Genomic DNA, 27,394 nt, shown 5'->3' with positions numbered 1-27,394 from the left:
TTAATTCTATTTGACAGTATAGACGAACGCATATGGTAATCAGTCATTGTAATTTTAGCTACAAAAATTCAAAATGACATAATAAATATTTTTTTCAATAATGCTAATTTTCAATGAACTTTGTACATTGCAATAAATATTTGTTTGGGCCCAATTTTACGTGTATATTGCGATTAAATTAAGTGCGAAGTCAACAAATTTGATAAATGATTATGTAAAATGTCTTAAATGAATGCACATAAAAAATAAATATTCAAATGATATATATATATCGTGAGAAAGGGTTAGAAATTTATGCCATCATAAAATAAGTTCAAAGTTTATAGTCGCTCTACGTGAGACTCTCTTACATTAATATCTTGCAACATCCGTCTACTATCTTACATGTTTGATTTACCTGAATGTCTTTATTTGTACAGAGTAAATGGAAGTAGGCGATTTACTAATGTAATCGCAATATACGATTACGGTACACACATCACCGCCTCACATTAATAGAATCTCCCAGCTAGCAAGATTTAATATGCTGTTCATCATCGTCATCAATTGCATTTAATATTTGACAGCTCCCACAAGAGGCAAACTTGAAAAAATCGAAAATGTCGTTTGTTCGTTTCACTGTGTGTGTGTGTGTGTGTGTGTGTGTGTGTGTGTGTGTATGTGTGTGTGATATATCATATAATGATATTTTCACTTGATACACAGAAACATCGTTTCAAGAATTTTAACGACTAACATCATTCGTCTCATTTATAAAAAATTAATTGTTTCGATGAAAGATGGATAAATTAAATTTTATTAAACGCACATTAGACTATCTTGTCCATAATGATAACATCTCATGTTGACACGCATAATTCACGTCCGAGAATATAACGTCATTATAAATCAATCTATTGCGGACGCAGATTGAATAGCATACAACGCACTAATAATAATAGTGAATATGATTCGCATAATTGCCCTAAAATTATTCCCCGACGGCCAAAGGAAAAATATCAAGCCGCGAATTTTTATCTCTTAGAATTTCAGCAGTAATAAATTTTTTCCAATATATAATTTTTAATTATATATCATTTTTGCCAATATATAATAGCTTACTGAAAAGTTATAAAGCTAAATGTATGTGGTTTTTTGAAGGTCGAGAATTAATTCATCATTTGTCTGATAAGTATCATTTTATAATAGCACAGGATTCTGTTATGTCACAAGAATTATATATTATCTCGATCATTCTTGAAAAAAGTCTTCAACATTGTACAATTTTATGATAATGATAATAATGCACGCGCAAAGCTCGATATTTGCCTCATCTGTTCAGCGCCGTCGGCGCTGAACTTTTTCAAAGGATCGCTAAACATTATCCGCTACATAATAACCTGTTGCAACAAATATGATAATCGCAATGAATTTCTTAAATCTCCTTCACATTTGAATATGTAAATTATTAATAATATTAATAAACGGACAAATAAAAGCAATTGTTGCATGATATAAAGAGTTCATATAATATAATCGAAGAATTTAAAATAAAAATCTAGTATTTTTTTTCTATCTTAAGTAATTCATACAGCATAATAAAAAATTTAAATTTAAATTCAAATATGTGTGCACAGAAATATTGTTCAGAAATAACAATATTTGAATGTTATTTGTTCTGATTAATAAATGTTTCTAGTTTCTTTTATATCTTTAATTTCTTTGTTTAAGAAAAATTTTTTTCTCTCTTTCTCTTGAGATTTTTTTTACCGGGCATTTATCTTTTTATCTTTTTATCCGCGAGAACCGTTTATATAAGAAGAAAAAAGTACTTAAGTTTTACTGTTATTGAAATTATTTTGTGAATGCATCGTTTGTAATTCATCAAATGAAACTTATTGTAAATTTACAGCAACATTTTGCTTTTATTATATTTCAATGAATCTTTCTTTTCTTCTTTGATAGGTCGAAAAAGATGCGAATTAGTTATCACACTTATGTTCCACTTTACAAAAAGGCAAATTTATAGAAGAAAATTAGAGAAAAACATTTCAGACACAAAAGAAAAAAGCGTTACTTTGTTCATGCTCTTAAGAACCTAATAAAGAATGTTACAAGAGACACGTATCTAGCGTTTTGTTGCTTGAGTAGCACGTTTGACATCGTGTCGGGTTGTAAGTACACGCATTCAACAAGACTGCCCGACCACCGAGCTAAAGCTAGTTACCTGTTTAAGTTAAGTTTCTGCCGAAAAGATAATTCACCGTACGTTAGTATGTTTACATCGTTCTTTTGAATCTTTGCAACATAAACTGTTGTTTATGCATACTTTTTACTTTAAAAAATATTCCAACATACCGTTAATTAACTTCATCCAACTAGCGGCCATTAATAAGTAGTTCGGTCTGACCATAATTTAGCAGAAACTACTCGGTCCGACTATTTATTAATTACTTGACAGGTATTAGATAATATCGGAGACTTTTTTGAAATGATGATCTCGATAATTGGGATTTTTCTTTAATTTTTTTTTCCGCATCGAATAAGAAAGATGCACGCATGTGTTATCGTGTATCATTTACATTCGATTCTTCAATTTTAATTAAATAACTTCCATTTGCATTAAGTGTCTTTTGCGTTTGTATGTTTTCTTACATTTTATCGTCTATCGCACCCGCGATATTTATCACTGACACGTAGTCTGACACTGTTGCCCCTTTAAATGGTCAAGTCGTGTACGTTCGCAAATATTTCAACATCACTGAGCCTTCATTCGGATCCGCTTTCCTCCTGCGCCTTTCATTCACTGTCTTCCTTCGCGTCCACCACCAATGAAAAACGCCCGACATTGGCGTCTTTCATCTCGTGGATTTATGTGAAATTGCTTTTTAATAAACGTCTCTCTCCCGCAACCTCTGAGAATGAATCAAATTTTTGTCAGCAATTTTAGAGCTGCCGTCGGCAAATTCCAATTATGGTAGCACGTATTCAAAAAAGTTTTCAGCTCTATTTGTGCAACTACCAATCAAACTTATATAGAATTAAATATTTAATTATATATAATAAATTATATATTTATAAATTATATTTATAATAAATATATAATAAATTATATATTTATTATATAATAAATTATATATTTATAAATTATATATTATATATTATTTATAATTAATTATATATAATAAACATATGGTATGGTTAAACGAATTCAATGAAGTGTCTTTGATTGAAAACAAACATTTTTAGGCTCTTATGGTTCGATTTGCTACTTTTAATTTTTATTATATAGTTTTTAATGAAATTATCAACAAATGACGTTTATTGAAAGATCCAATATAGTCATAATCGACGAGTTCATAATTCTCTTTAATGAATCTTCAATTCCTCGTTATTAATATTAATAAAGCGTTAATTCAAATAAGGATTCTATCAAAATATGAAAATGTATCTCTACCTTATCTATTCTCTTTACTTTGATGAAAAAGCCGATTATAATGAAAGGATCTTAATGCCTCAGAGAAGGCTGACAATGTTGATACTCTCGGAATAGAAACGCTCCAAATTTCTAGTTATGTCGACATTGATTGATTATAATGCGATAACTTTGGGAAATTTCTAGCGAGACGAAATTAATGAAGAATCTTGCGAAACGAACATTCGACGCTTTCGTACGAACTTTTCCTAAATCCGATACTATATATCGATCTCATTATGTATGCAACCAAGAGAGTCTTATATTTTTTGCGCTCACACGTTAATCACGCACGTGTTCCTCCGTTTTTACGTCTGCCCGAACCCTTTCAAGTACCTGAGGAAGTCTTTTTCTCTGTGTTTGCCGCTTCGCACGCTTAGAAGATGCTTGAGTCGATGATCAGATCAACCGAAGTACACTTTTATCGGAAGAGATTGCTAACGAAACTCTTTAATCGCGCACGAAGACGAACTCGTTATAGTGATTCCAGCGATTCTCCTCGGAATCCACCCCAGGTTTCAGTTGCTCGGAGTTGATGCCGGCGGTGCCAGAACCGCAACTACCCGCCAACCTGAAGCCCTGCTCCTGCAGCATGTCGAAGGCCTGCTCGATGACGCTGTGCTTCAGGAAGAAGCGCGACGTGTAACGATCAGACATGCCGTGGTCGGGATCGCGACTCTCGTTTAGCGTCTCGCCGAAGACGTCCCGGCAAAGTGCCACGCGGCCGCAAACGAGGATCCTCGAGAGCTTGCGGAACTTGACATCGGCCAGACCTTCGCGGCCGAAAGCGAAGCTGCCCCGGTAGCCAACCGTGATGTATCCTGGCGTGCGTTTGCCGACCGCACCGCTGATTTGCCCGCCAGAATCGACGTTCTCCAAAATGGCCTTCTCTAAACCGGGAAGACCGTAGAAGTTAGCCTCCTGCTTGAGCCTCTCGCGTTCGCGAAAGCCCTCGGGCAGGACCAACGCCTGATTGCGCAGGAAGTCCAACACGTAGCGGAAGAGTACGCCGTCGCGATCCAGGAAGTACTTGCCCTTGGCATCTTTCTCCACGCTGGATTTGCCCGTGAAGAGCGTTGCCAGATGCGAGTCGCTTTCGCGGGTCAGCGTGGTCAAGGCGGTGGTATAGAAGACGCCGCCCACGTTCAATTCCACCACGCTCGGCATCGTTTCCTGTTGCTCCTGGTCCCCCATGCTGCTTTCGGTTAACGCGACGCAAGAGAGAGGAAGGAAAACTGTGATCAATTGGTCGCGTGGAGCGACGAGTCGTCCTCACCGATGGAATGATCAGAGACCTTATGTGCGGAGGACACCCGTAGTTGGGAGATTTTCCCGGAGGATTAAAGACAACAAAGGGAATCACGATACGGAACTGCACTCCGCTCGATGAAACTCTACACGACACTCGCGCAAGACAACCACAGGTCGACGACCCAGCAAGTTCCAGAGTCAATCGTGACGTTGGAGATCGCTCTCCGAGAGTTTCGATCGACGAGGAGCAACAAACTAATTTGAAAGGTCACTCGTTACGTACTCACATGTGAGAACACCCTGGTGATGCTCTCCGAAAGGGTGAGCTGATCGAATCCTGGTCGCCTTAGGAGCACGTCGTTATTCGAGGTCGACTCGAGCACGATGTTGATACTCGTCCGACTACTACTTGTTTCAAGAAATGAACGCGACGGTGAAAGGGGATAAACTGCGCCTATGACGAAGACCCAGCTCGACTCTTTCGGCTGCGCGCTTCCTCACCTAAGCGGTTGGCGCGCGTCAGGACGCACTCTCCGCTCGCTTCTCCGTATCGCGAGGGTAACGTGGTGGTAATGCTGCGCTGCCGACGCAGCGAGAGCCCGCGCCGAGTGTCAACGCGCAGCCACCGATATCGCGCAACAACCCCCTCGACACGCGCGCGCAACCCTCGAGAAGTCGCCACTCGATTCTCATCCTTGGAAGAGGCTACGTGTCGTGATAAGAGTTTTTCCAGGTCGCACTTACCTCCAGGCCTATCCAGGCGAACTGCCACCCCATTCCGTTTGCGTGATTGGATTTTTCCTTGGTTCCTCCCGACGACTATTTCAGCATATTCCATCGAATTCGGCTGCAATCCTTAGCCCATTCGTATCCTCTGTATATGTTCTGATGCGACTCAAACGATTGAACCTAATCCAAAATAACGAAATTCGTGGTAAATGTGTACTATTAAATGTGTATAGGAAATTATAAATTATATAAATGTGATGGAAAAGTTGGAGTGCATCTTTAAGATTAATTTTTAAGATTATTACCTCTTGTCCGGGTTTCCACGGATCGATGCTTCGTTGCATTATAACATACATTCATTCTCTTATTGCATTGTATCTCTCATCCGGTATCTCTTCGTCGTCTATCTGTAAATATTGAATAGGTAACAATGTCAATACACCATGCTATTAATATTATTATGTAGACAACTATACATTATTCACACAACTGCACATTTGTTTTATTCCGATTGCTACTCCTTATTATTAAAAACAATGTTGATGAATTGAATTAAATAATAGCTTTGTTATATAAATGGAAAAGGATATTTCTTATTTGGCGTTGATTGCAAAAAAAATCTAATTTAATTCCTTTCTGCTTTTTAATTGGATAAAATAAAATTCTCTTTTTATAAATAAAATAAAAGAAAAGTTGGTCGTTTGTTTAAACAAAATTTAAATAAAAGCAAACAGATCAAATACATATTATAATATGAATCGGTAACCACAGATAATAATTATATGGTTTTTACTTCATAATTACTTAATTTTCAAACTCAAAACAAATTAAATAGTCTTAATTAAATTTAAGATATTAAACAAATTAAATGGTCTGTATTAAAATAATTAAATAGTCTTATTAAACAAATTAAATAGTCTGTATTAAATTAATTAAATAGTCTTATTAAACTTTTAATTTTATTGTGCACATTAAGCAAAGTTTCAAACTTTAAATTAAATTTTCATATTATTTTAACATATTATTTTGATTAGCATAAATTAACTTTATTTTTGCGACGCAATCTCATACATCAGAAAAATGTAGAAAAGAATGGTAAAGAGAAAAAAACAAAAAACGCAAATTTAAAGTTATTTTCTTAGAAAAATCTAAATGATAATATCAAGATTTTAATATTATCACATTTATATTTAATTGTTTTATATTTAACTGTAATTTTTTCACAGCTGTATCATTTATCTTTATCTTAAATATTTTAAAATAAATAAATGAACGAGAGAAAGAGAGAAAAATCTTTAAAAAATTGCATGTAGTAAAATCGTGTAATACAAGACATAAATCTTTATAAAATACTTTATTTTCCTTTATTATGTAATATCATAATAATGGTTTTTTCTTGGAAAATGTATTTCCTTGAAAAGTGTATGTCTCAAGATGGCATAAATCTTTATGAGAAAACACATTATATCACGTTTAAAAATACTTATAATATCTCATCATAAGATCAAACTCTAATGCAATATAAAATAAATTATTAAATCCTTTCAAAATAATCTCAAAATTTTTTATGAAAACTAATATTCATCATAGCTTGTTTTCCTCTTAAATCGACTTGAAGCCATAACCATCCCGTAAGTGAAATCAATTATCGAAAAGCAATATTATTAACGCACCTATCGTAAATTATCGATTGTGAAATAAAATTATCGATTGTGAAATAAAAATGGAATTGTAAAAAGCATTAGAGAAGGAAAATAGAGAAATAAAATCAGAATAGATATAAACTTACACTCTCGGTATCATAATGTGATGTGTGTCTTCATGTTTGAAGTTAAGCACTTTCAGATCGAAAGATAAAAAAATATGTTTATCGAGCATTCGTCGTAGATGTATCATATTTCAAAGCTGTACCTATGGCAATATCAAAGCTGTACTTAATGAGAGTAAAGAGAATTATAAAATATTTAGAATAAAATAGTTTATACGTACAACTCTAATTTTAAATTATGATATCATTGAAAGACAATTAATTTCTCCACTATCGATGACGATTTCCATAATGTCTGATGGAAGGACTTTTTCCACTATGTTCACTATGGTCCTGATCACGTGACTGCCTCTTGACATACTCGTACAGTGCAAAGAGGCTTTTGAGGTCCACAGATTTTTTTTTAAAGCCCGTACTTTCCTACATTAATTATATATAAAATACTACTATGCTTAATATTTTGAATGTTGAGCATGTACACGAATATTTTATATAATTATAACAACAATAGAATTTATTATTTATCTCTTTCCCATAATTTGTGGGCCCAAGAGTACCACTTACCTCGATAAAATATGTACGCTACTGGAATCATCTGACTTCACTCACTACTGCGCATGCGCAGTAAGTTTTCTTCTCTGACAGCCAATTTCAAATCCCAGGCTCCTGCAGATAGAGAATTTTTTTCTCTTTTATATTTCAATATTATATCAATACATATTTGTTTTCAATTTAATGTAATGTAATTTATAAAAAATTGCAAGTTTACTACGATTGACTTCTTTTATTTTTACGGAATCTCGAATTACATGAGATTGCTTCGATAATATATTAAATGCTGAAAATATATTTTACGGGCATTTCTAAAAATATTCTTAAAAATATTCTAAAAATATTCTTAAAAATATTCTTAAAAATATTCTTTTTCGTTTTTTATATTTTAAACAAAATGTTCATAAATTCGATAGAATAGGCTAGATTTCCTAAAGCTCTCTTTCTCCTCTTAATTTTGAACGCAGCGCCGCCAATCAGTGACGCACGTCTGTCTATCTGTCAGTTGAGCTTGGTTCTTGCATCGAGACGGATGGCGTGCGATGGCTGATGAGTTGAAATTATATCTGTCAATTACGCGTTACGTTCTGGTACGTGACATTTTACGTTTTATGCTTAACATTCAATGCTATGACTAAACGTGAACCATAATTTTCACGCATTGCTACTCAGATCTACGCATGTGAACAGCTGGATGTCTCATATCAGTCAGAGCGCGGGACGATTCTGCGGGATAAGAGGCTGCACCTTTGTTGACAGATTTTATTCGAGCTCGCTTCGTCGATTCTTTGATACATCGGAAGCTTAAAGGATGGAGGAAAATCCAACGAAAGTACGCAAGAGGCTCCAGCACGAGGACTCGGTGGGAAACAATGTGCAAAATCGCATCTGGAGTCACGACAACGAAAGCGAGGATGAGATCGCGAGCGAGAACGCGTTGTTGAACGAAGTCAGCCAACCGAGGTTTGTGCGCAAGCAAGAGCGCTCTTATCGAAATTATTCGCTGATTATGCTTATGCTTATGCGAAATTATCATGAGAACCATTAAATCACGTCAATAATTAAGCGAATCTCATATGTCTCTATTTGGCATTCTTGATGTTATTATGTTTCCTTTGTTGTGGTTTGATCAAGTGAACTCACTCGTATTGAAATATAGTATTAATAGCATTGGGTTCGACTGTTTCCGACATTTCAGTATAACATTTCATTCTGATAATCGGTACTTGATAGATAACATATTGTAAACATACTCGAAAAAAGATTATCTGCTTTCTAACATAATTAAACAAAAATGTATAAATCATCGATTTTACACAATTATCGATAAAGATATGAATAAACTTTTAATTCCGTATAATTTTTATATATAAATTTAATATATATTTCATTTATTTTATATATTTTATAAATTTATGTATAATTTTCCTTTTTAATTATTGCAATTGAATTTTATTTATGACCCAAGATAATTAAATGCTAATATTAAAGAGAATTTAATGATAATATAAAATAATATAAGTAAAATTATCTCTTGTATATTATAGGCAAAATCACTCTAGTCCAGCAGAATGCAAAACTTGCCCGATCACGACATTTGCAGAAGAGAAAATGCGTCGCAAACTGCGATTCTTTTTCATGAATCCAATTGAAAAATGGCAGGCAAAACGGCGTTTTCCATACAAATTTGTTGTCCAAGTCGTCAAGATAATCCTTGTGACTGTGCAGCTCTGTTTATTCGCACACAACAATTATATGCACGTGAATTATACTTGGGATAATCGGATTACATTCTCTCATCTCTTTTTAATGGGATGGGACTCTACTCAAGAGGTAATATAAATCACATATATTTTATATATATATATATATACTAGGCATATAAAGCATTAAAAGGCATATAAAAAATTGAAGTGTGATTTTTATGCTATTTTTATTATACTATTTTTTAGCTTTGATATATATATATATATATATATATATATATATATATATATATATGAATCTAAATAATATCTTTGTATTGCCCAATCAAAGCTAAAAAATAGTATAATAAAAATAGCATAAAAATCACACTTCAATATTTTATATGCCCTTTTATATGCTTTATAAGCATTAACTAAAAATAATTTATTAAATAATTACTGTATTGCCTATGCTTGTGATTGTAATTGTTTTGTTTCTTAACTTCTGGATAAAGTTTAGATATTATAACTACTGCTACAAATATGGTATAATATATAAAATAAATTCTCCATTTTGATCGCTATTTCTCATGCTATAAATGACATGATTTTGCATGTTTCAGGTACCTGCATATCCACCCGCAACAGGACCATTGGCCATTTACAAACGAAGCAATTTCTATGATGCCATTGATTATGCTCTGCATGGCTTCTACAATGTTGATGATGCTATTGGCTCGTACTCGTATATCGCCGAAGACAATTCCGTCGGACCTGTAGTTTTATGTCTTTACGAGTACAAGGAAGGCACCATATTCGGCTTCAACGAGAGTTACGTGTTCGACAGCGAGATTGTGGAAACCTGCTTAAACATCAGTCTCGAGGTTTTTGATACATTTAAATCGTCGCACAAATTTCTACAAAATAGAAACATAAACGTTAAGTTCTCTGCGCTGGTACGCGCTCATCTCAAATTTGCTCTAAAGACAGTAAACTTAAAAGCGGCCGGTCCAATGACTCCACCCGATTGTTATCGTTTCAACGTCAAGATCGATTTTGATAATCGCGATTTTGATGGACAAATGTTGCTCTCGTTAGACGCCGATGCCAGGAAATTACAATGCAAAGGCGACACCCGCTATATCACAGATAATCGCATCGAATCAGCATTGAGAACTTTGTTAAATTTGCTTGTTATACTAATCTGCACGATTTCCTTACTGTTGTGCTCGCGTGCGATATATAGAGCGCAAATGCTGAAGTTTGAGACGATTCATTTCTTCAAGAAGACGTATGGTACAACGCTAAGCCTCGAAGGTCGATTAGAATTTTTAAATTTCTGGTACATTATGATCATTGTTAATGATCTATTCATCATTATTGGCACCATCATAAAGGAACAAATTGAGCGAAAGCATTCCGAGACCGACCATTGGAATATTTGCAGCATATTTCTCGGCACGGGCAATCTACTGGTATGGTTTGGCGTGTTGCGTTATCTTGGCTTCTTTAAGACGTACAATGTTGTCATTTTGACTCTGAAGAAAGCGACGCCGAAAGTGGCAAGATTTCTTATATGCGCTATCCTTATTTATGCCGGTTTCACTTTCTGTGGCTGGCTGGTCCTCGGTCCGTACAACTTAAAATTTCGTTCCCTCGCGACCACCTCCGAGTGCTTATTCGCGTTGATCAACGGTGATGATATGTTTGCCACATTTTCCATTACGTCTTCCAAATCATCAGCAATACTATGGTGGTTCTCTAGAATTTATTTATACTCATTCATTTCGTTGTATATTTATGTTGTCTTAAGTTTATTCATTTCTGTGATAATGGATGCATACGATACAATAAAAATCTACTATCGCGAGGGTTTCCCAAGGAACGATCTGCAGACGTTTATAGCTCCATGTACGGAAGAAGCATCGAGTGGTATTTTCAGAGATGACTCCGAAAGTAGCGACTTGACGGAGTTACTCGATCGAATCTGCTGCTGTCGAAAAAGGCCCTTTTACGAATCCTTCTCGGAATCGGTCACAGATCCCTCGATCAAGTCCGAACCAGTGTATGGTGGAGGCATCTGCATCTAGTGCATTAATGGAAAGTACCTGGAGATATTATGGTGCAACTATAGATACAAAATATGACACTAGGGCGATTACATCAACTTCTTTGATTTATTAATTTCTTGGCCAATAATTTTTTTCTATTTCTGAAGAAAGAAAAGATATAGGCATAATTTATTTCATAGCCATACACGATTATTTGTCTCTCTTTACTGTAACTTACATAAAAAATTATTTCTAGTGAAAATTGTGTATTTTAAAATATTTTTCTTTAATGGCAAAAAAGTGACCAATTATTTTATAATTAATTAAAATAATTGCTAAAAATAAAATAACGTTTATATTGCTAATATAATTTTTATTCTTCTTATGATAAAAAAAAACAAGTTACCAAATAATAAATAATCAACAAGAGATTAGATGTAATTAATAGTTAGCGCAATTATGGATGAAGTATTTTCACATTGATTTGCAAATACTGCATGTATGCAACTCAAAATCGCGATATGTTTTTGTTACTGCTGTCTAAGTTTAGTCTCAATGTAATATTGTAAAAAATAATTTAATTTATATATAAAATATATAAATTCTCTTCTTCTAATCTGATAATATATATAAAATAATTGGTTGCAGCAAGGAAAAGCAACTTTGCAACAGTTGAATGATTTTTTACAAAACGTCTTTTAGTAATTCTTTGACTTCCAATATGTTGATTAAATAAATGTCAATTTTTTCAATATGTAAAATATATATATACGTAAAATATAGGCGTAACATGCTACAAAGCAGTAAATAAATGTGATGAGAAAAACGCACTCAGCAGAAAGCTTTAAACTGTTGGCAGAGCAATATAAAATATTAATATAACGCCAAGTTCTGCTGAACATGACCAGTTTTATCAATATGCTGAAAATTTAAGTACAGTATTTCATTTTAATAATTATATATACAATGTACATTTGTATCCACTGTATAAGAAAACCCGCTACACATTTATTATTGTACTTCATAACTGTAAATATATCTGACATTTTAAAATGTTATAAAGAAATCTATAAATATTAATATACTGTTTTGATGTGCATAATATTGACAAATAATATCATAGGAAAGCAGAGTGGTTGGAAACCTTGTACAAGTATTGCAGCTTCATTATTATTTAAAGCACAACACAATGTTATATACCAAAGTCATGTGAAAAAATATATATAATAAAGATATGTGTAACTTAAGGAAAAAAAGAAAGGCGCGATGGAACTATGATGTATTATATTATTATCAGACAAAAAAATATTGATTATATAATAATATAATATAATTATTGATTATATAATTAATCAAATGTGAATTATTCAATTATGATTATAATACTCATAATTCTCTTTTACATATGATGCGTATTGTATTATATTAAAGAGCATAGTCTTTATAGAATCGATCTTATATTTGTCTTGTACGTACACAGATTATGTGCATTTTCCTAAACAAACTCGCACACAAGCATTATACATCCAAAGAAATATATTTATATATTTACATTGAAGTACAATAAAAACGTCTTACTTTTTTGTAATTCTAACTGTACCTCTGTATTTATATATCTTTAGATGTAATTAAGACAAAAACATTTTATTTTATATGTTCAAATGAGAAATATTGTGCCATTGAATATAGTATTAATAAATATACTGTTTTATAATTATTTCAAGTGTCTTCACGATAAGAATCTTGAAGGGAAGAGAATAATCTTCCTTGACAGTAGTTTTGAAAGGGAGTCTTCTTGAAAGCCTAACGTTTTATATTCAACAAAACCTAATCTACATATAATATTCAATATAATATAATATAAATTCAATAATATAGTATTCTCATATGATATAATATATCCAACAAACAATTCAGCAGGGGCGTAGCCAAAGGGGACAAGAGCAGGCTTTGCCTGCTCTTGAAAAATCGAGCAATCAAAATAATTCTATTAATTTTTCTTCAAATATTTGCAAGTTATTTGTAATCTTGTATTAGTTACAGTAATACTTTTTCATAAATATCCTCTTTTTATTTTGTCATCGGACATTGAATTTTTTCTGTTAATTTTCTTGGCTGCTCTAACATCTCTACCTGGCTATACCCCTGCAATTCGGTGATCCTTCAATACATATACATATTTTGATTCAAAAAACCAAAAATTATATAAAATTTATATAAAATTATTTTTTATTATTTTTTATATATTTTATATAATTTATTTTATATATATATATTTTATATAATTTTTTATACATTTTATATAATTTATTTTATATAAAATTATATAAAAAAAATATTAATGGTATCTCACACACACACACACACACACACACATTATATATAAAGAAGGGAATAAGGAAGAAAGACCAGTATGTGTGTGTGTGAGATGTGATGCAGGATCGTGCAGCTTCGTGCGTTCTCGTATCATCACAGCTGGCGGCTGTATACATACACTCGGCTCTTTGTTTATTTCGCACGATGTGTATATGGTGTGTGGGCGTCGCGTAGCAAATGCAAATGACTTCGACTGACTACTGTTGAGCGACTAGCAAGTAGACTAGTAGAAATAGATAGCAACTGACAATTAGTAGCGTTAATCGGTGTCGAGTGCGCTGACCTGTGAGGTGAATAGCAAATGGTCACTGACCGCGACTGAGCGCGACCTATTGTTTACATCTCGTCGTGCACAACGCACAACTCAACGATCCTGAAAAAACGGCGTCCCGTGTCTCTTCGTTGGTGGGTTCCTTCCGATCGTCGTCGTTCTCGCGACGATAAGCGATCGCGAATGAAAATGTCATCGTCGAAGGTAGCGGGAAGTTCTCCCGCGAGGACTACGAATAAAGGCGAGCAACAGGAATTTCCTCTGGGCCTCGATAAGGATGCTAGCGAGCATAGCATCTCCAGCATGATGTCGTGCGTGTCTATTTCGCCGAAGCACGCAGAGACCAGCCTCCGGGTGATGGAAAGCTATTTGCACAAGCAACAGCTGACAGACGTTACGTTGATCGCGGGTGAGCGGGCTGGACCTGACTCTTTGTTCGATACAAACGCGTGAATATTTCGTCGTATATCTATGTTGATGCTGCCTTAATTATTAAGATAATTCTTATGATAATAGTTAATAAGGAAATATGAATATCAATTCATAGATAATAAGAGATAATAGATAATATTATTATATTATCCTTTTATTTTTTAATAAATAGAGGTTTATTTTTCAAGAATCAAAATTTTTTTATCATCCATACAAATATACATACATATATGATTATTGTTAAAAATTGTTAATTTGATAATTTGGTAATTGTTAATAATTTGTTGATTAATGTAATTAATGGCTATTGTTCCAAGTTTCTATATGAAAGTCTGATAAAGCATATTCTACATGAAAAAATCCTTGCATATTTAAAAATTTATAAATATTGAAAATGCAATTAATAAGTAATTTTGAAATATTTACATAAAATATTTATATTTTTTATATTTTTTACTCTGTACATTTTCCCTCTAGGAAATAAACGTATCCCAGCTCATCGATTAGTGCTAAGTGCTGGTTCAGAATATTTTGCTGCCATGTTCACAAGCTCTCTAAGAGAATCAGCACAAAATGAAATAGAATTAATGGATGTAGATGGAGATGCATTATGGGCTCTAGTTCTTTATTGTTATACAGGTATATATAATTCTGTTTAAAATACATTTGTTCTAAAAGAATATTTTTTAGGAATATTAATATTATATTGAAAAAAGATTAAAAGAGCTAAAAAAAATAAAAATATAAAAAATAAAAAATATATATGAGTTAATTTGTTTAACCATTTTTATTAATGATTCCTTTTAATATATTTCTTATGTCTACATATAGGTTGCATAGAATTGCAGGAAGATAGTGTAGAAACCCTTCTTGCAACTGCGTGCCTATTACAATTAAATCCAGTTATTAAAGCATGCTGTCAATTTCTTATCAAACAGCTTCATCCAAGTAACTGCCTTGGTATACGGATGTTTGCTGATACACAGGGCTGTACAGAATTATTTGAGCATGCACATGCATATACTACCAAACATTTTATGGAAGTTACAAAAAATCAAGAATTTTTACTTCTATCTGCCAATGAAGTTACAAAATTACTTGAATCCGAAGATCTTAATGTTCCTTCAGAAGAAACTATCTTCCATGTAAGATTACAGGCTACAAGCATTATATTTATGAAATAACATTAAATACAAATAAATGTAAATAATATTAAATGCAAAAATTTATCATATTAAGAAAATGAAAGTTTGAATTTTATATATATATATATATATATATATATATATATATATATATAAAATATTTGATTATGAGTGTGTATGCTTTTATATAATCAAAGATTTTTTTTTAATTACTTAAAAGTAAATTCACATATATGCAATTAAAATATAAGCACAATATACAGAGTAACACAACTGTTATTACTATCACAATATTGTTTCAGGCCCTTATGATTTGGTTGGAACATGATCCAGAAAACAGGAGCAAAGATGCCAGCAAATTATTAGGTCTAGTCAAATTACCATTATTATCACCTGCGGTGAGTTCATCGGCAACTTAATCCTTTTACTTAGCAAAAAACTATATTGTGAATCAACTAATAAATAAAAAAATAGTTTATAGCTGACAATATTGAGAGCAATGAAATTTTCAAAGACCAAAGAATGGCGCAGGAATTAGTAATGGAAGCATTGAAGTACCATCTGTTGCCTGAACGAAGACCTCTGCTTCAATCAGGAAGAACGAAACCGAGAAAAGCTACTGTGGGTACTTTGTTAGCTGTTGGAGGAATGGATGCTAATAAAGGTAATTCCTAATATAAAAAATTATTTATAATATCGATTATAATTAAAATAAATATAATGCAAAAACACAACTTTCAGGTGCTACATCCATAGATGCATTTTCATTACGCGATAATGCTTGGAAATCTCTAGCTGCCATGAGTAGCAGAAAATTACAATTTGGTGCTGTAATAGTCGATAAGAAATTAATCATTGCGGGCGGTAGAGATGGTTTAAAAACGCTAAACACAGTAGAATGCTTTGATTTCTCCACTTTTTCCTGGAGTACATTACCACCCATGAATGTGCATCGTCATGGCTTAGGTATATATCGATCTGAAAGAATTTGCAATACTTATACACGTGATTTATTTATTTATAATAACTTGGCAAATAATATTTTTTATACAGGAGTGGCAGTCTTAGGTGGACCCTTGTATGCTGTTGGTGGTCACGATGGTTGGAGTTTTCTCGATACAGTAGAGAGATGGGATCCAGCAACGCGTCAATGGAGTTCTATATGTTCTATGTCTATACAAAGATCTACAGTTGGTGTAGCTGTATTAAATGATAAGTAAGTTTTGATATATTGATAAATTGTTAATCTTAAAAAATTACATGGAAGCTTTATGGATTTAAAATTTTGAAGTGTCACAATAATATTTTAGAAAAAATTATAAGACTAGTTTAGAAAATCGATTTACCTATATTAAGTTCGATTTAACTATATTTAGTTTCTAAAAATTAATTTTACTGTAATTACATATTCATCATTCAATGCAAATAGAGACAATTCTTCATAGAGACAATTATTTAAAGTAAAAAATCTTATTCAATATTATGTTTTTAAGATCAGTTCATGTAGTTTTCAAACTTATGACATTTCGACTTAGATTATACGCTGTAGGAGGAAGAGATATCAGTTCCTGTTTAAATACGGTAGAATGTTACGATCCACATACTAATAAGTGGACACCATGTGCGCCTATGTCGAAGAGACGAGGTGGTGTAGGCGTGGGAGTAGTAAATGGTTGTCTTTACGCACTTGGTGGTCACGATGCTCCGGCCTCTAATCCTAATGCTAGCAGATTCGACTGTGTAGAGAGGTGAAGTTACGCTACATTACATTATAAATGCATTCAAAATTTTTCAAATTATACATAATAGAACGTGACATTAGATATGATCCTAAAACCGATACATGGACAATGGTTGCGCCAATGAGTGTACCCCGGGATGCAGTCGGTGTGTGTGTACTAGGTGACCGACTTATAGCTGTGGGAGGATATGATGGTCAGCAATATCTCACGTTGGTAGAAGCTTATGATCCACATCTCAATGAATGGGAATCCGTAAGTTATATGTGTAAACTATTCTCGTAATTGAGAAATAATTTTAAATGTACGTTGCATATATTATGAAATTTAAATATGTTTATATATTTAAAGGTTGCTCCTCTTAAAGCTGGTCGTGCGGGACCCTGCGTTGTTGTCAAAAATTTAACTAATAGTATTTAAATCATTTTTACTTGATCAACAGTCAATAAGACTTATCTTTACATGATTCTACATTCATAATAAATGTGAATTAGATGTTTTAGGAGTATAACACAATCTGCTCTCTTGTGATATTGCATATATGTTAAATTAATTATAGTGTTATTTTTCTGAAACAGTTTTATAGGTAATTTCATTTATGAATAAATATTAAATTTCTTCTTACATTAGTATAAATACATCTTTTATATATTAGTATAATTAGTATAAAAATACCTTTTATAGAATTTTTACACGATTTTGTATGGTTATACTGTATTAAGGAAATTCCAATTTGTAACTATCATGTGTTTATTTCAGTGCTTATTTACGAATTTGTACATATTACTGCGATTTTATATAAATTTTCAATGTAATAATGATTTTGTTAATGACAATAGTTGTAGTGTGATTCATATCTATTAGAATCTAAATTAGAAAATAAGCCAAAGTTTTTTAATAAAATATACATGTGAACTATTTTCTTTTTCAAAGAGAGATTATAATACAGGTAATACTGTTGTTTATAAATATCTTGAAATTGTTAATGTATAATAAATTATTGATTAATTATTGCTATAAATGAGTGATATAAAAAAGGCTGAGAGAGAAACTGAAAAAAATAACTGAGAAAAATAAGTATTATAAATATAAAACATCAAATATATGTCTGTGTATTAAATTATACATTAATAACTTCATACAAATTAAAATTTGACAAGCTTAAACTTCGATAAAAGAAGACAATTTACATGTATAAGAACAATTTTTATTTTTCTCATTAAACTAAATGTCTTTATTTACACATGTATGATGTATGTTTTTATATTTGGTGATTATAACTTCTCTTGAAATAAATAAAATCGTCATTGACTAATTAAAAAAAAATCCTTCGCATTATTTAATAATTTACATTACAATAGTTCATTTTTTTTAACAAGCCGGAAAAGTCCTGAAACAATTATAGTAATAAGTTATACATTTTTTATAAATCAAACTTTTAAAAATTATTAGAAATCTAGAGAATGTTCACTTTATCTCTCTTTCCAAAAACATTCATAAAAAATATCTATTAAATTCTATTAATAAAAAATATCGATTAAATTTTAATTATGAAAACTAGAGAATACATTTTGATTTACCGTGGAAAATCCGAGGCTGGTTCTGCAAACTTATGCCTGACCATAAATGTAGCGATAGCTTCAGCTACTTTATCTGGAACGTCTTCATGAACAGCATGTCCACATGCGGGTAAAACTTGCATTTGGAATTTACCTATTTTTTTCATAAAAGAATAATTATTTTATTAGAAAATATCAAAAGCCATGTTGTATATATATAGCATATAGTTTTGTAAATAATATACCTTGCATTTGTCCTACAGTAAGTTCACGATCTAATCTATCAACTCCTGCTAACAATAACATTTTTGGAACTGGAACATTCAAGAATGCGGTTGATAATCCTTTAAACCAACCAAACCAATGCTGTTCTGTCTTTGCCAAATCTATTCTCCATACATATTTCCTGTTAGCAGAAACAGTAGAAGATGCAGGTGATGATGGTGGTGGCATACTAAATGATTCTTCCTCTTGGATAATATCATCTCGTGTTATAACTGGTTCTGGATTAGATTCACATGTGTTGTATTGGGTTGGCAATGAGTCAATATCATGAGTTGCTAATTTGTTAGTTTCAATGCTGAAATGGCACATGTGTTGCACATAATTTGATTTTACATTTTAATATAAAAATATTAGAAAAGCTTAAATATCTTCAACAACTCACTAACTTCTTTATTTGTCCAGGAACTGAGACCTTTGCAGACTGTATATTACGAATTTGTCCACTGCGAACGCTAAATAAAAACACAAAAAATAATCAATTTAAATTGCTTAATTTTATTTTAAAACTTTATTTTATATAGAAATAAAAGCAATGTTGCATAAACTAATATAATTTATACTACTAGTTATTTTCAAAAAACAAATTTAATCATTTATAGAACACATTTGTCATAGTACAATGATTAAAATATAAAAAATATGTTGAATACTAACCACCATTCTATAGCTTGAGATATAGTGTTAAAACTAGATGGCCGAGATCTTAAAAAACTCTGCATAGAAGCTAATGCATCCATTGCTGTACCCTCTACGACATCTATAACTCCTAATCCATATAAATTTGGAATTAATGGAGCTGCTTTCACAGCTACTGCTCCACCCATACTGTGGCCGACAAGAATTATTGGAGCGTCATCTGCAATTGCATCTATAATAGCTGCAACATCCCTAAATAAAGATAAGTAATTAAAAATAGAAAAGATTTCTTAAGATTTTGTATTGAATGGCTTACATAAGAAAATCAATATAGTATGACATTTATAAAATAAATAAAATTTTTTAATATTGTGCTTTATATACAATTTCAAATTGTACATATAATTTCACAATTGTTTTTGCGTTCATAATAAAGAAACTTAAATATCAACACTCATAGTGATATTGCAAAAAAAATCTTGTATTCAAAGAAAAACAGCTAATTTGGAATTTAAAAATATTAAAGAAAGCTGTACATATATATATATATATATATATATATATATATATATATATATATAATTTTTTTTATTATATATAAACTTTTTATATATCTGTTTTTTAAGTAAAAAAAAATATATATTTACTTACGATGCTAAAGTATCTGCGGACAAATCTTCATCATCTGTAGTATGAGTATCTCCATGACCTCTAAGATCAATAGCCATAACTCTACACAATACCATTGTCATAATCGATTTCTAAAATTTACATCATGTATTAATTTTTTTTTTATGTGTATAATTGATTTTTGCAAATGATGCCTACTGTAAGTTCTGCCCATGTTAAACCACTGTAACCACCACCGTGCAATAAAACTAATAATGGCCCTTCAGTGCCTTTGATGTAAACATGAAATGTATTCTGTCCTATTGGCACATCTTTGGAATGATCGAAGTACGGATTCCACTGTACCGGATCGTAATCTCTTTTTCTCTGGGTTCTTGACTTATTAATTCTAAAAAAGAAGATATATTCTTTTGCACGATTTTGCAAAAATCCGAAATATATTTCACTCCACCTTTCAACTAATAATTCAACTAATTAATGCTTGTACGTACACAATTTCGCAGAAAGCTACACAAACCTGGAATTTAATGCCGAAAAATTGACAGCTGACGGTGGTAACCTGGATTTTAAAATTGACTTTTGAAGAGCAGACATGTTGATGTATCATATACGTCAATGGTATCGTATCGGAAACGTTGCTTATGATTTATGCTTATAGTCACACATATGAAAAAAAATATTTGGCAAGATATAATTATGTGTATTGAGATAGTGGGTAAAAAAGCGCGAAAAATATGTATGACATTAACAGACACCACCAGTGGAAAAGTTGTCAAGACCGCGATTCTCGTGCACATCCAACCATACCATCCAACACTATCATACAATACATCGATGTGATGAACCGCAAATGGCGTATACTGTTAGAGAGAAGACTGAGAGATGTCATGGTCTGCTTTTAGGTGATCCCTGAAATCGATACTCCCTCTATGGACATTGAAAACGGACATGAACTACAAAGCCAATGCCCATGAATGTTCTCAGAGGGTATAATGTGCACAATTTCTGGTTTCGTTCCATGTGCACGAAATACCGGTAGCACTAGAATATAACAAGACACTTATATATATAAATTGATAGTAAATAAATTATTCAATCGCAAAAGATACTGTAATCTTTCAATGTTATGTTCAAAGATGAAACAAATATTTTTCTATATTTATTGTCATATTTATATATTTTTATTTATTACAAAACACAAAATGCCTGCTGTGGAATAAAAACATTTTAAACCGTATTTCTATAAATCTTAATTAGTAAACTGATCTTTGATATTTATTAATCATTTTTTTAATTATTTAAAAATTTAATTATAAATACAAAATGTATAAAATTATAAATGTATAAAATTAATAAATAATAAATGTATAAAATTAATAAATAATTAATTAATAAATGTATAAAATTTGTCAAATTAATCACTGATTCTTCTAAAGTTTTTATAATTAAGATTCGAAAAATATAGATGTTATAAAATATTTTAAATGTCTCTCCCTTTATATAAAATATAAAAAATTGATATGTTCCATTTTAATATAGCCAACATTATTTATATATTTTTATTATAATTTTTATACCAGCATTTTTTTTATGTTTAATACTTTATCACTATACTCACAATAAAGTTCAGGTCAAGCCATTTAATTTCATATATATTTGTTATGGTCTATATCTTTTAGTTTAAAAGATAAAAGGGGATGGCCACTTCTAGGTGGGACACGCTGTATATATATATATATATATATATATAATGTGTGTGTGTGTGTGTGTGTATATGCTATCATAAATATATATATATATATATATATATATATATATATATATATATATATTCGTTTGTTTAATTGTATTGTTTAACCAAATTTTATAACCAAATATACTTAAAGTTATTGAAAACATAAAATATACAATATCCAATCAGTTTTATTGTTTATATAATAAAATTATACAAATTAATTGATAAAAAACATTCTTATAAAAGCATGTGGGCTGGAGAAATAAAAAAAGATGTTGTAGCTTTGGTAGTTCATATGTATCCATTATGTAAAGTAAATTGAAATACTTTGTAATATCATATAATTTCAATTAAAATATTTCGATTTTGATTATAATAAAGATTTTTCTAGCATAGCGATATGCCAGAGGAAATAAAACAGGAGGCCATAGAAATCTGTGTCACTGCTGTAGAAAAGTATCCAGAAAATTATGAACACGCAGCTCATATGATCAAAGATAATCTCGATAAAAAATTTGGACCACCCTTCCAAGTAATTGTGGGAGAAGCTTATGCGTGTGCAATTACATATCAAGAGAAATCACTGTTGTACGTGTTTGTTGGAGGTAATACAGCAGTTCTTGTATGGAGGACAGTTACAGGTTTTTGATGAATTTTAGATTAAAAAACTAAATTGTAACTCTATACACTATCATGTATATAAATTTTTTAAATATATATTACTTATCTCTTCTTACAAAAAAAGAGTACACATTATTTTAGTTTGTCATGTCCCATAGAAATATATCTTATAATTGTTATGTCCTAAGTATATCTTATAATGTTGCTTTAATATGTAACTGCATTTAATTATTATTTTTTTTACATTTAATGATATAAATATTTTAACTTAAATACAAATTGGACCCATGTGCATTTATGAGACACATAAGAAATATCTTTTCTTATATCGCTGTCACATAATTTTATATATAATACAAACATCTTTTACGCACATTTACAAATTCGAGTAAATTCACACATATAATCTGTTAAAAATGCATTACCATTATCATAGTTGCACTATGCAGATTTCCAAATACATATCGCTAAATTACCGGCGCAATACATATACAAAAGATGTTTCAATTGATAAGTTATTTCGAAGCCATAGCCTTCTCCAACGACAGTGTGCCATGATGCGCCAAATTTTTTATCCATTGTTTCCTTGATCATTCGGGACACGCTCTCATAGTTGTCTGCATATTTCTCTGCTGCAGTTACGCATAATTCCATCGCTTCTTGCTTCATCTCATCTGACATATCACATTTCTGTAAATAAAAATGTCAAAATAAATATACAATCAAATTAATATAATATAATTATTATTATAATAAATCATTTCAAAAATTTCAACAATTTACATTTAAATATATTTATTTCAACTAGTTATAATATAATTCGTACAATGTAACATTTATCATTTTTATCAAAATTACACACACACACACACACACATACATACATACATACATATATATATATATATATATATATAATATATATATATATATATATATATAACAACATTAAATCTTTAAAAAAATTTAAAGGATAAAAAAAAGATAAAGTTTAAAGAATAAAAGATAAAACTTAAAGTTTAAAGGAGATAAAAAATAGTTTTTCAAATATTTGTAAATATTTTTGTACATAATTTTTAAAATGATTACATTTATTACGTTAAATAAAATTTTATATATATATATATATATATATATATATATGTGTGTGTGTGTGTGTGTGTGTGTGTGTGTGTGTGTGTGTGTGTTTAATAATTTATTTAAAAGCTGATAAAAATAACGTATAATCTTGACTTTAAATTTGAAAAGTCGATTGAACAAATATGAAGCAAACATATACGTTTCTTTCTTATTGATCTCCCATTCATATATACTGTCACATCCGCATCTACTTATTTAGCAAAATTAATAAAATAAATTGAATATGAGGATGCATTTTACTCACTCTACAAAGCGGATATGTATGAAGAATTTTTACAACATCATCTTTTCTAACTTCAGTCATTATTATTTTATATAAGCGAATCGCACCCTTGATGATGCTTATACGAATACTTCGCACAATGGAATGGTTGCGATGTCTCAGGCGCAAGTCAATGAGTCATATGGCATGAGAGAACAGATGTGTTGATCGCATATATATAGTACTCCTATATTGGCCAGTTCTGCCATATATATGCCATATATATATTTGACGCATGCGCAAAAGTGCTACAATAAACTAACCGTGCGAGAGAGAAGCTATCGTCTGCACCGTAATGTTTTCGCTCATTCCTCCCACAGAACAATATAGGAGTACTATATATATGATTGATCGTAAATAAAGGAGAACATTTTTTGCATTGGAATTTGGTGAAAATATTCTTTATTTTTTTGCTGTATACAAATTTTACTTTTGGCTCGAGTGTATGTATGAATTTTAATACAGAAAATGTTTACTTATAGAATTGCAAAAATTTGTTAATAAATGTGATTTAAAGAATATATGTGTTTTACAAGTATAACGAAGAGGTTATATATAGTGTCTGATTAGAATGACACACATATTATAACATAACATCAAGATATTTATTATTTAATACTGAGAATTTGTTAATATTTTGTGTTTAATATTTTTATATGACTTTATAAAAAAAATAATATATGCTATAAATAGAAAATATTAATAGAGAATATTAATAATTTCTATTATTTTTTTTAAAGTTTGTTTTTTATAAAGAAAAGTTTTTTATAATCAGTTTTTTCTATTTAAATTGTATTTTAACAGAAAATATTCGTATAAGAATTAAATTTGGATAAAAATGGCATCACGATTTAGTGGAGCATTGCAGATTACAAATTTGGATGATTTTATCACTCCATCACAGGTATATAATGATTGATGTCATCTCAATTATCCATGATCAAATCATATTCTAAATTTCAATCATATTTATATTACATTGTTACAGGAATGCATTAAACCTATAGAAATGCAATCAAGCAAAAGCAAAACAGGTGCAAAAATAAAAATACAATCGGATAACTTGGCTATTAATGAAGTAAATGTTTTTAACATTCATTTATTTATATTAAAAAGAAATAACTTAGAATTTTTTTAATAAAGTTTATTTTATAATATAGATTAGGCAATCTGAAAAATTACAAAAAGTTGAAATCACACTCGCAGATTGTTTAGCATGTAGTGGTTGCATTACATCTGCTGAGAGTGTGTTAGTTACTCAACAAAGTCAAGAAGAATTGCTTAGAGTATTTCAGGATAAGTTAGCTCAACAGGTGAGTAAATAAATATCATGATATGCAAATATTAGGAGCAGAATATATTATAATTTTTTAGAATATAATTTATCATTGAAACCTTAAAAGTATTTAAATACTGTCTAAGATGCATAATACTATAATTATATAATTTATTACATTTTAATTTATTGCATTTTTTTAATCATCTTTTTTTGTATTTTATAGAATACAGGAAGTACAAATATCAAATATATAGTAGTGAGTCTATCAGTGCAACCTGTATTGTCACTGGCACAACATTATGAACTTACACCTGAGCAAACTCTCAGTAAATTGGCAGGTTTCTTCTATAAATTAGGAGCCGATGCAGTACTAGATATGACTGTGGCCGATGATTTTGTTTTGTTAGAAGCTGCAAAAGAATTCGTTGAGCGTTATAAAGCTAATAAAGAAGGCATCAAAAATCAATTACCGATGCTATCTTCTTCTTGCCCAGGTGAAAGAAATGCTTTAACAAAAATATATGTTGATTATTCCTAAAACATGTAAAATTTTAATTTCTATGACAGGTTGGGTATGTTACGCAGAGAAAACTCATGGAAACTTTATATTACCATATATAAGTGTTACAAAATCACCTCAACAAATTATGGGATCTTTAGTAAAATATCACTTAGCTGAAAATATGGGTCTTTCACCAGAACAAATATATCATGTAACTGTAATGCCTTGTTATGACAAAAAATTGGAAGCTTCTAGAGAAGATTTTTATAACCAGCAAAAAGGGACAAGAGATGTAGATTGCGTCATAACATCAAGTATGCACATATTATAATTCTATTATATTTCTATACCAAATCATTTAGAAAGCATTAAAATGTACGTATATGAACATAAATGTATAGTTTATTTTTATATTATTTTATTTTTCAGTTGAATTGGAACAAATGCTCAATGAAGATGGTCTAGTATTAAACGAAATAGATGAAGGTGAAATCAAACAACCATTTGGTTCCTATAATAAAGAAAACGAAAACAGATTATGGGGTCATAGTGGATCGGGATCAGGTGGTTACGCGGATTTTATTTTCCGTTATGCAGCAAAGAATCTTTTTGATGAGGAGAACGTTGTGATAAACTTTAAAAATCTTAGAAATCCCGACTTCCAGGAAGCAGAATTGAAGCGAAATGATCAGGTGTTATTAAAGTTTGCTATTATTAATGGATTCAGGAATATACAAAATATAGTTCAGAAGGTGAAACGAAGCAAATGCGTTTATGATTATGTGGAAATTATGGCATGCCCATGTGGTAACTATTGCTTTATCTAAAATAAGTCATTAAGTTTCAAGTGCTAAGAAATCTTGTTAAGTTTCTTGATGTCATCATTATTGTTAGGTTGTTTAAATGGTGGAGCACAAATAAGACCTGAAGGAAATGTTCAACCCCGAGAACTTGCATCGATATTAGAAAATGTTTATCATAAACTTCCATCGAGCAGACCCGAGGAAAACAAAGTGGTGCAGAATTTGTATAAAACTTGGTTGGGAGGAGAACATACAGACAAAGTTAGCGCATATTTCAGTACACAATATCATGAGATACAAAAGATGAATACAGCACTTGCAATAAAGTGGTAATTTAGTAATAACAATATCATATGTGATTATGCATATGTGTATTTTATATAATGGATTTACTTTCTAAAATTAATTTACTTTTACGATTGTATAATAACAAAAATAAATAGTCACTAATCAATTATTAGATATTTTTAAAATCATGATTTAATCATT

General features: G+C 30.9%; 7 protein-coding genes across 8 annotated transcripts; 4 read left to right on the top strand and 3 right to left on the bottom strand.

Annotated features, from left to right (window-relative positions):
• Positions 1 to 3,190: 3,190 nt before the first annotated feature.
• LOC109610007 (BTB/POZ domain-containing protein KCTD16) lies at positions 3,191 to 7,500 on the bottom strand. 2 transcript variants are annotated; one of them, XM_025411874.1, is made up of 5 exons: positions 7,424 to 7,500; positions 7,224 to 7,345; positions 5,740 to 5,841; positions 5,450 to 5,614; positions 3,191 to 4,649 (listed from the first exon to the last, which is right to left on the bottom strand). In XM_025411874.1, the coding sequence occupies exon 5, from the start codon at positions 4,646 to 4,648 to the stop codon at positions 3,905 to 3,907; it is 744 nt and encodes a 247-aa protein (XP_025267659.1). In that variant the 5' UTR covers position 4,649; positions 5,450 to 5,614; positions 5,740 to 5,841; positions 7,224 to 7,345; positions 7,424 to 7,500; the 3' UTR covers positions 3,191 to 3,904. The 2 variants fall into 2 exon arrangements, with proteins under 2 accessions (XP_025267659.1, XP_025267660.1); XM_025411875.1 differs by lacking the exons at positions 5,450 to 5,614; positions 5,740 to 5,841; positions 7,224 to 7,345; positions 7,424 to 7,500 and adding an exon at positions 4,993 to 5,427.
• A 759-nt stretch (positions 7,501 to 8,259) lies between these two features.
• LOC105251640 (mucolipin-3) lies at positions 8,260 to 11,763 on the top strand. The gene is made up of 4 exons (XM_011258592.3): positions 8,260 to 8,344; positions 8,427 to 8,717; positions 9,302 to 9,587; positions 10,063 to 11,763. Exons 2-4 carry the CDS (start codon positions 8,566 to 8,568, stop codon positions 11,527 to 11,529), a joined length of 1,905 nt encoding a protein of 634 aa, XP_011256894.1. The 5' UTR covers positions 8,260 to 8,344; positions 8,427 to 8,565; the 3' UTR covers positions 11,530 to 11,763.
• A 2,130-nt stretch (positions 11,764 to 13,893) lies between these two features.
• Positions 13,894 to 18,017, top strand: LOC105251632 (kelch-like protein 5). The gene is made up of 10 exons (XM_011258580.3): positions 13,894 to 14,546; positions 15,047 to 15,208; positions 15,401 to 15,714; positions 16,017 to 16,112; positions 16,189 to 16,378; positions 16,456 to 16,680; positions 16,768 to 16,930; positions 17,250 to 17,462; positions 17,537 to 17,708; positions 17,805 to 18,017. The coding sequence occupies exons 1-10, from the start codon at positions 14,321 to 14,323 to the stop codon at positions 17,871 to 17,873; spliced, it is 1,830 nt and encodes a 609-aa protein (XP_011256882.1). The 5' UTR covers positions 13,894 to 14,320; the 3' UTR covers positions 17,874 to 18,017.
• Positions 18,018 to 18,597: 580 nt separating this feature from the next.
• On the bottom strand, positions 18,598 to 21,157 carry LOC105251621 (protein phosphatase methylesterase 1). Its single transcript, XM_011258569.3, has 8 exons — positions 21,081 to 21,157; positions 20,762 to 20,951; positions 20,585 to 20,694; positions 19,952 to 20,185; positions 19,684 to 19,749; positions 19,258 to 19,592; positions 19,034 to 19,166; positions 18,598 to 18,843 (listed from the first exon to the last, which is right to left on the bottom strand). The coding sequence occupies exons 1-8, from the start codon at positions 21,155 to 21,157 to the stop codon at positions 18,825 to 18,827; spliced, it is 1,164 nt and encodes a 387-aa protein (XP_011256871.1). The 3' UTR covers positions 18,598 to 18,824.
• Positions 21,158 to 22,545: 1,388 nt separating this feature from the next.
• LOC105251613 (dynein light chain 4, axonemal) lies at positions 22,546 to 22,966 on the top strand. The gene is made up of 2 exons (XM_011258558.3): positions 22,546 to 22,611; positions 22,690 to 22,966. The coding sequence occupies exons 1-2, from the start codon at positions 22,546 to 22,548 to the stop codon at positions 22,945 to 22,947; spliced, it is 324 nt and encodes a 107-aa protein (XP_011256860.2). The 3' UTR covers positions 22,948 to 22,966.
• A 66-nt stretch (positions 22,967 to 23,032) lies between these two features.
• On the bottom strand, positions 23,033 to 24,450 carry LOC105251606 (dynein light chain 4, axonemal). Its single transcript, XM_011258547.3, has 2 exons — positions 24,304 to 24,450; positions 23,033 to 23,609 (listed from the first exon to the last, which is right to left on the bottom strand). Exons 1-2 carry the CDS (start codon positions 24,361 to 24,363, stop codon positions 23,361 to 23,363), a joined length of 309 nt encoding a protein of 102 aa, XP_011256849.1. The 5' UTR covers positions 24,364 to 24,450; the 3' UTR covers positions 23,033 to 23,360.
• Positions 24,451 to 24,629: 179 nt separating this feature from the next.
• LOC105251598 (probable cytosolic Fe-S cluster assembly factor AGAP009023) lies at positions 24,630 to 27,340 on the top strand. The gene is made up of 8 exons (XM_011258535.3): positions 24,630 to 24,764; positions 25,126 to 25,225; positions 25,310 to 25,399; positions 25,482 to 25,634; positions 25,824 to 26,094; positions 26,168 to 26,416; positions 26,532 to 26,909; positions 26,997 to 27,340. Exons 2-8 carry the CDS (start codon positions 25,160 to 25,162, stop codon positions 27,236 to 27,238), a joined length of 1,449 nt encoding a protein of 482 aa, XP_011256837.1. The 5' UTR covers positions 24,630 to 24,764; positions 25,126 to 25,159; the 3' UTR covers positions 27,239 to 27,340.
• Positions 27,341 to 27,394: the final 54 nt, after the last annotated feature.

This window comes from Camponotus floridanus, unplaced genomic scaffold, assembly GCF_003227725.1.
Source record: "Camponotus floridanus strain SB8 unplaced genomic scaffold, Cflo_v7.5 scaffold44, whole genome shotgun sequence".
Taxonomy (NCBI): domain Eukaryota; kingdom Metazoa; phylum Arthropoda; class Insecta; order Hymenoptera; family Formicidae; genus Camponotus; species Camponotus floridanus.
Note: the sequence above shows the minus strand (reverse complement) of the source record. Positions and strands in the feature narration are given on the sequence as shown.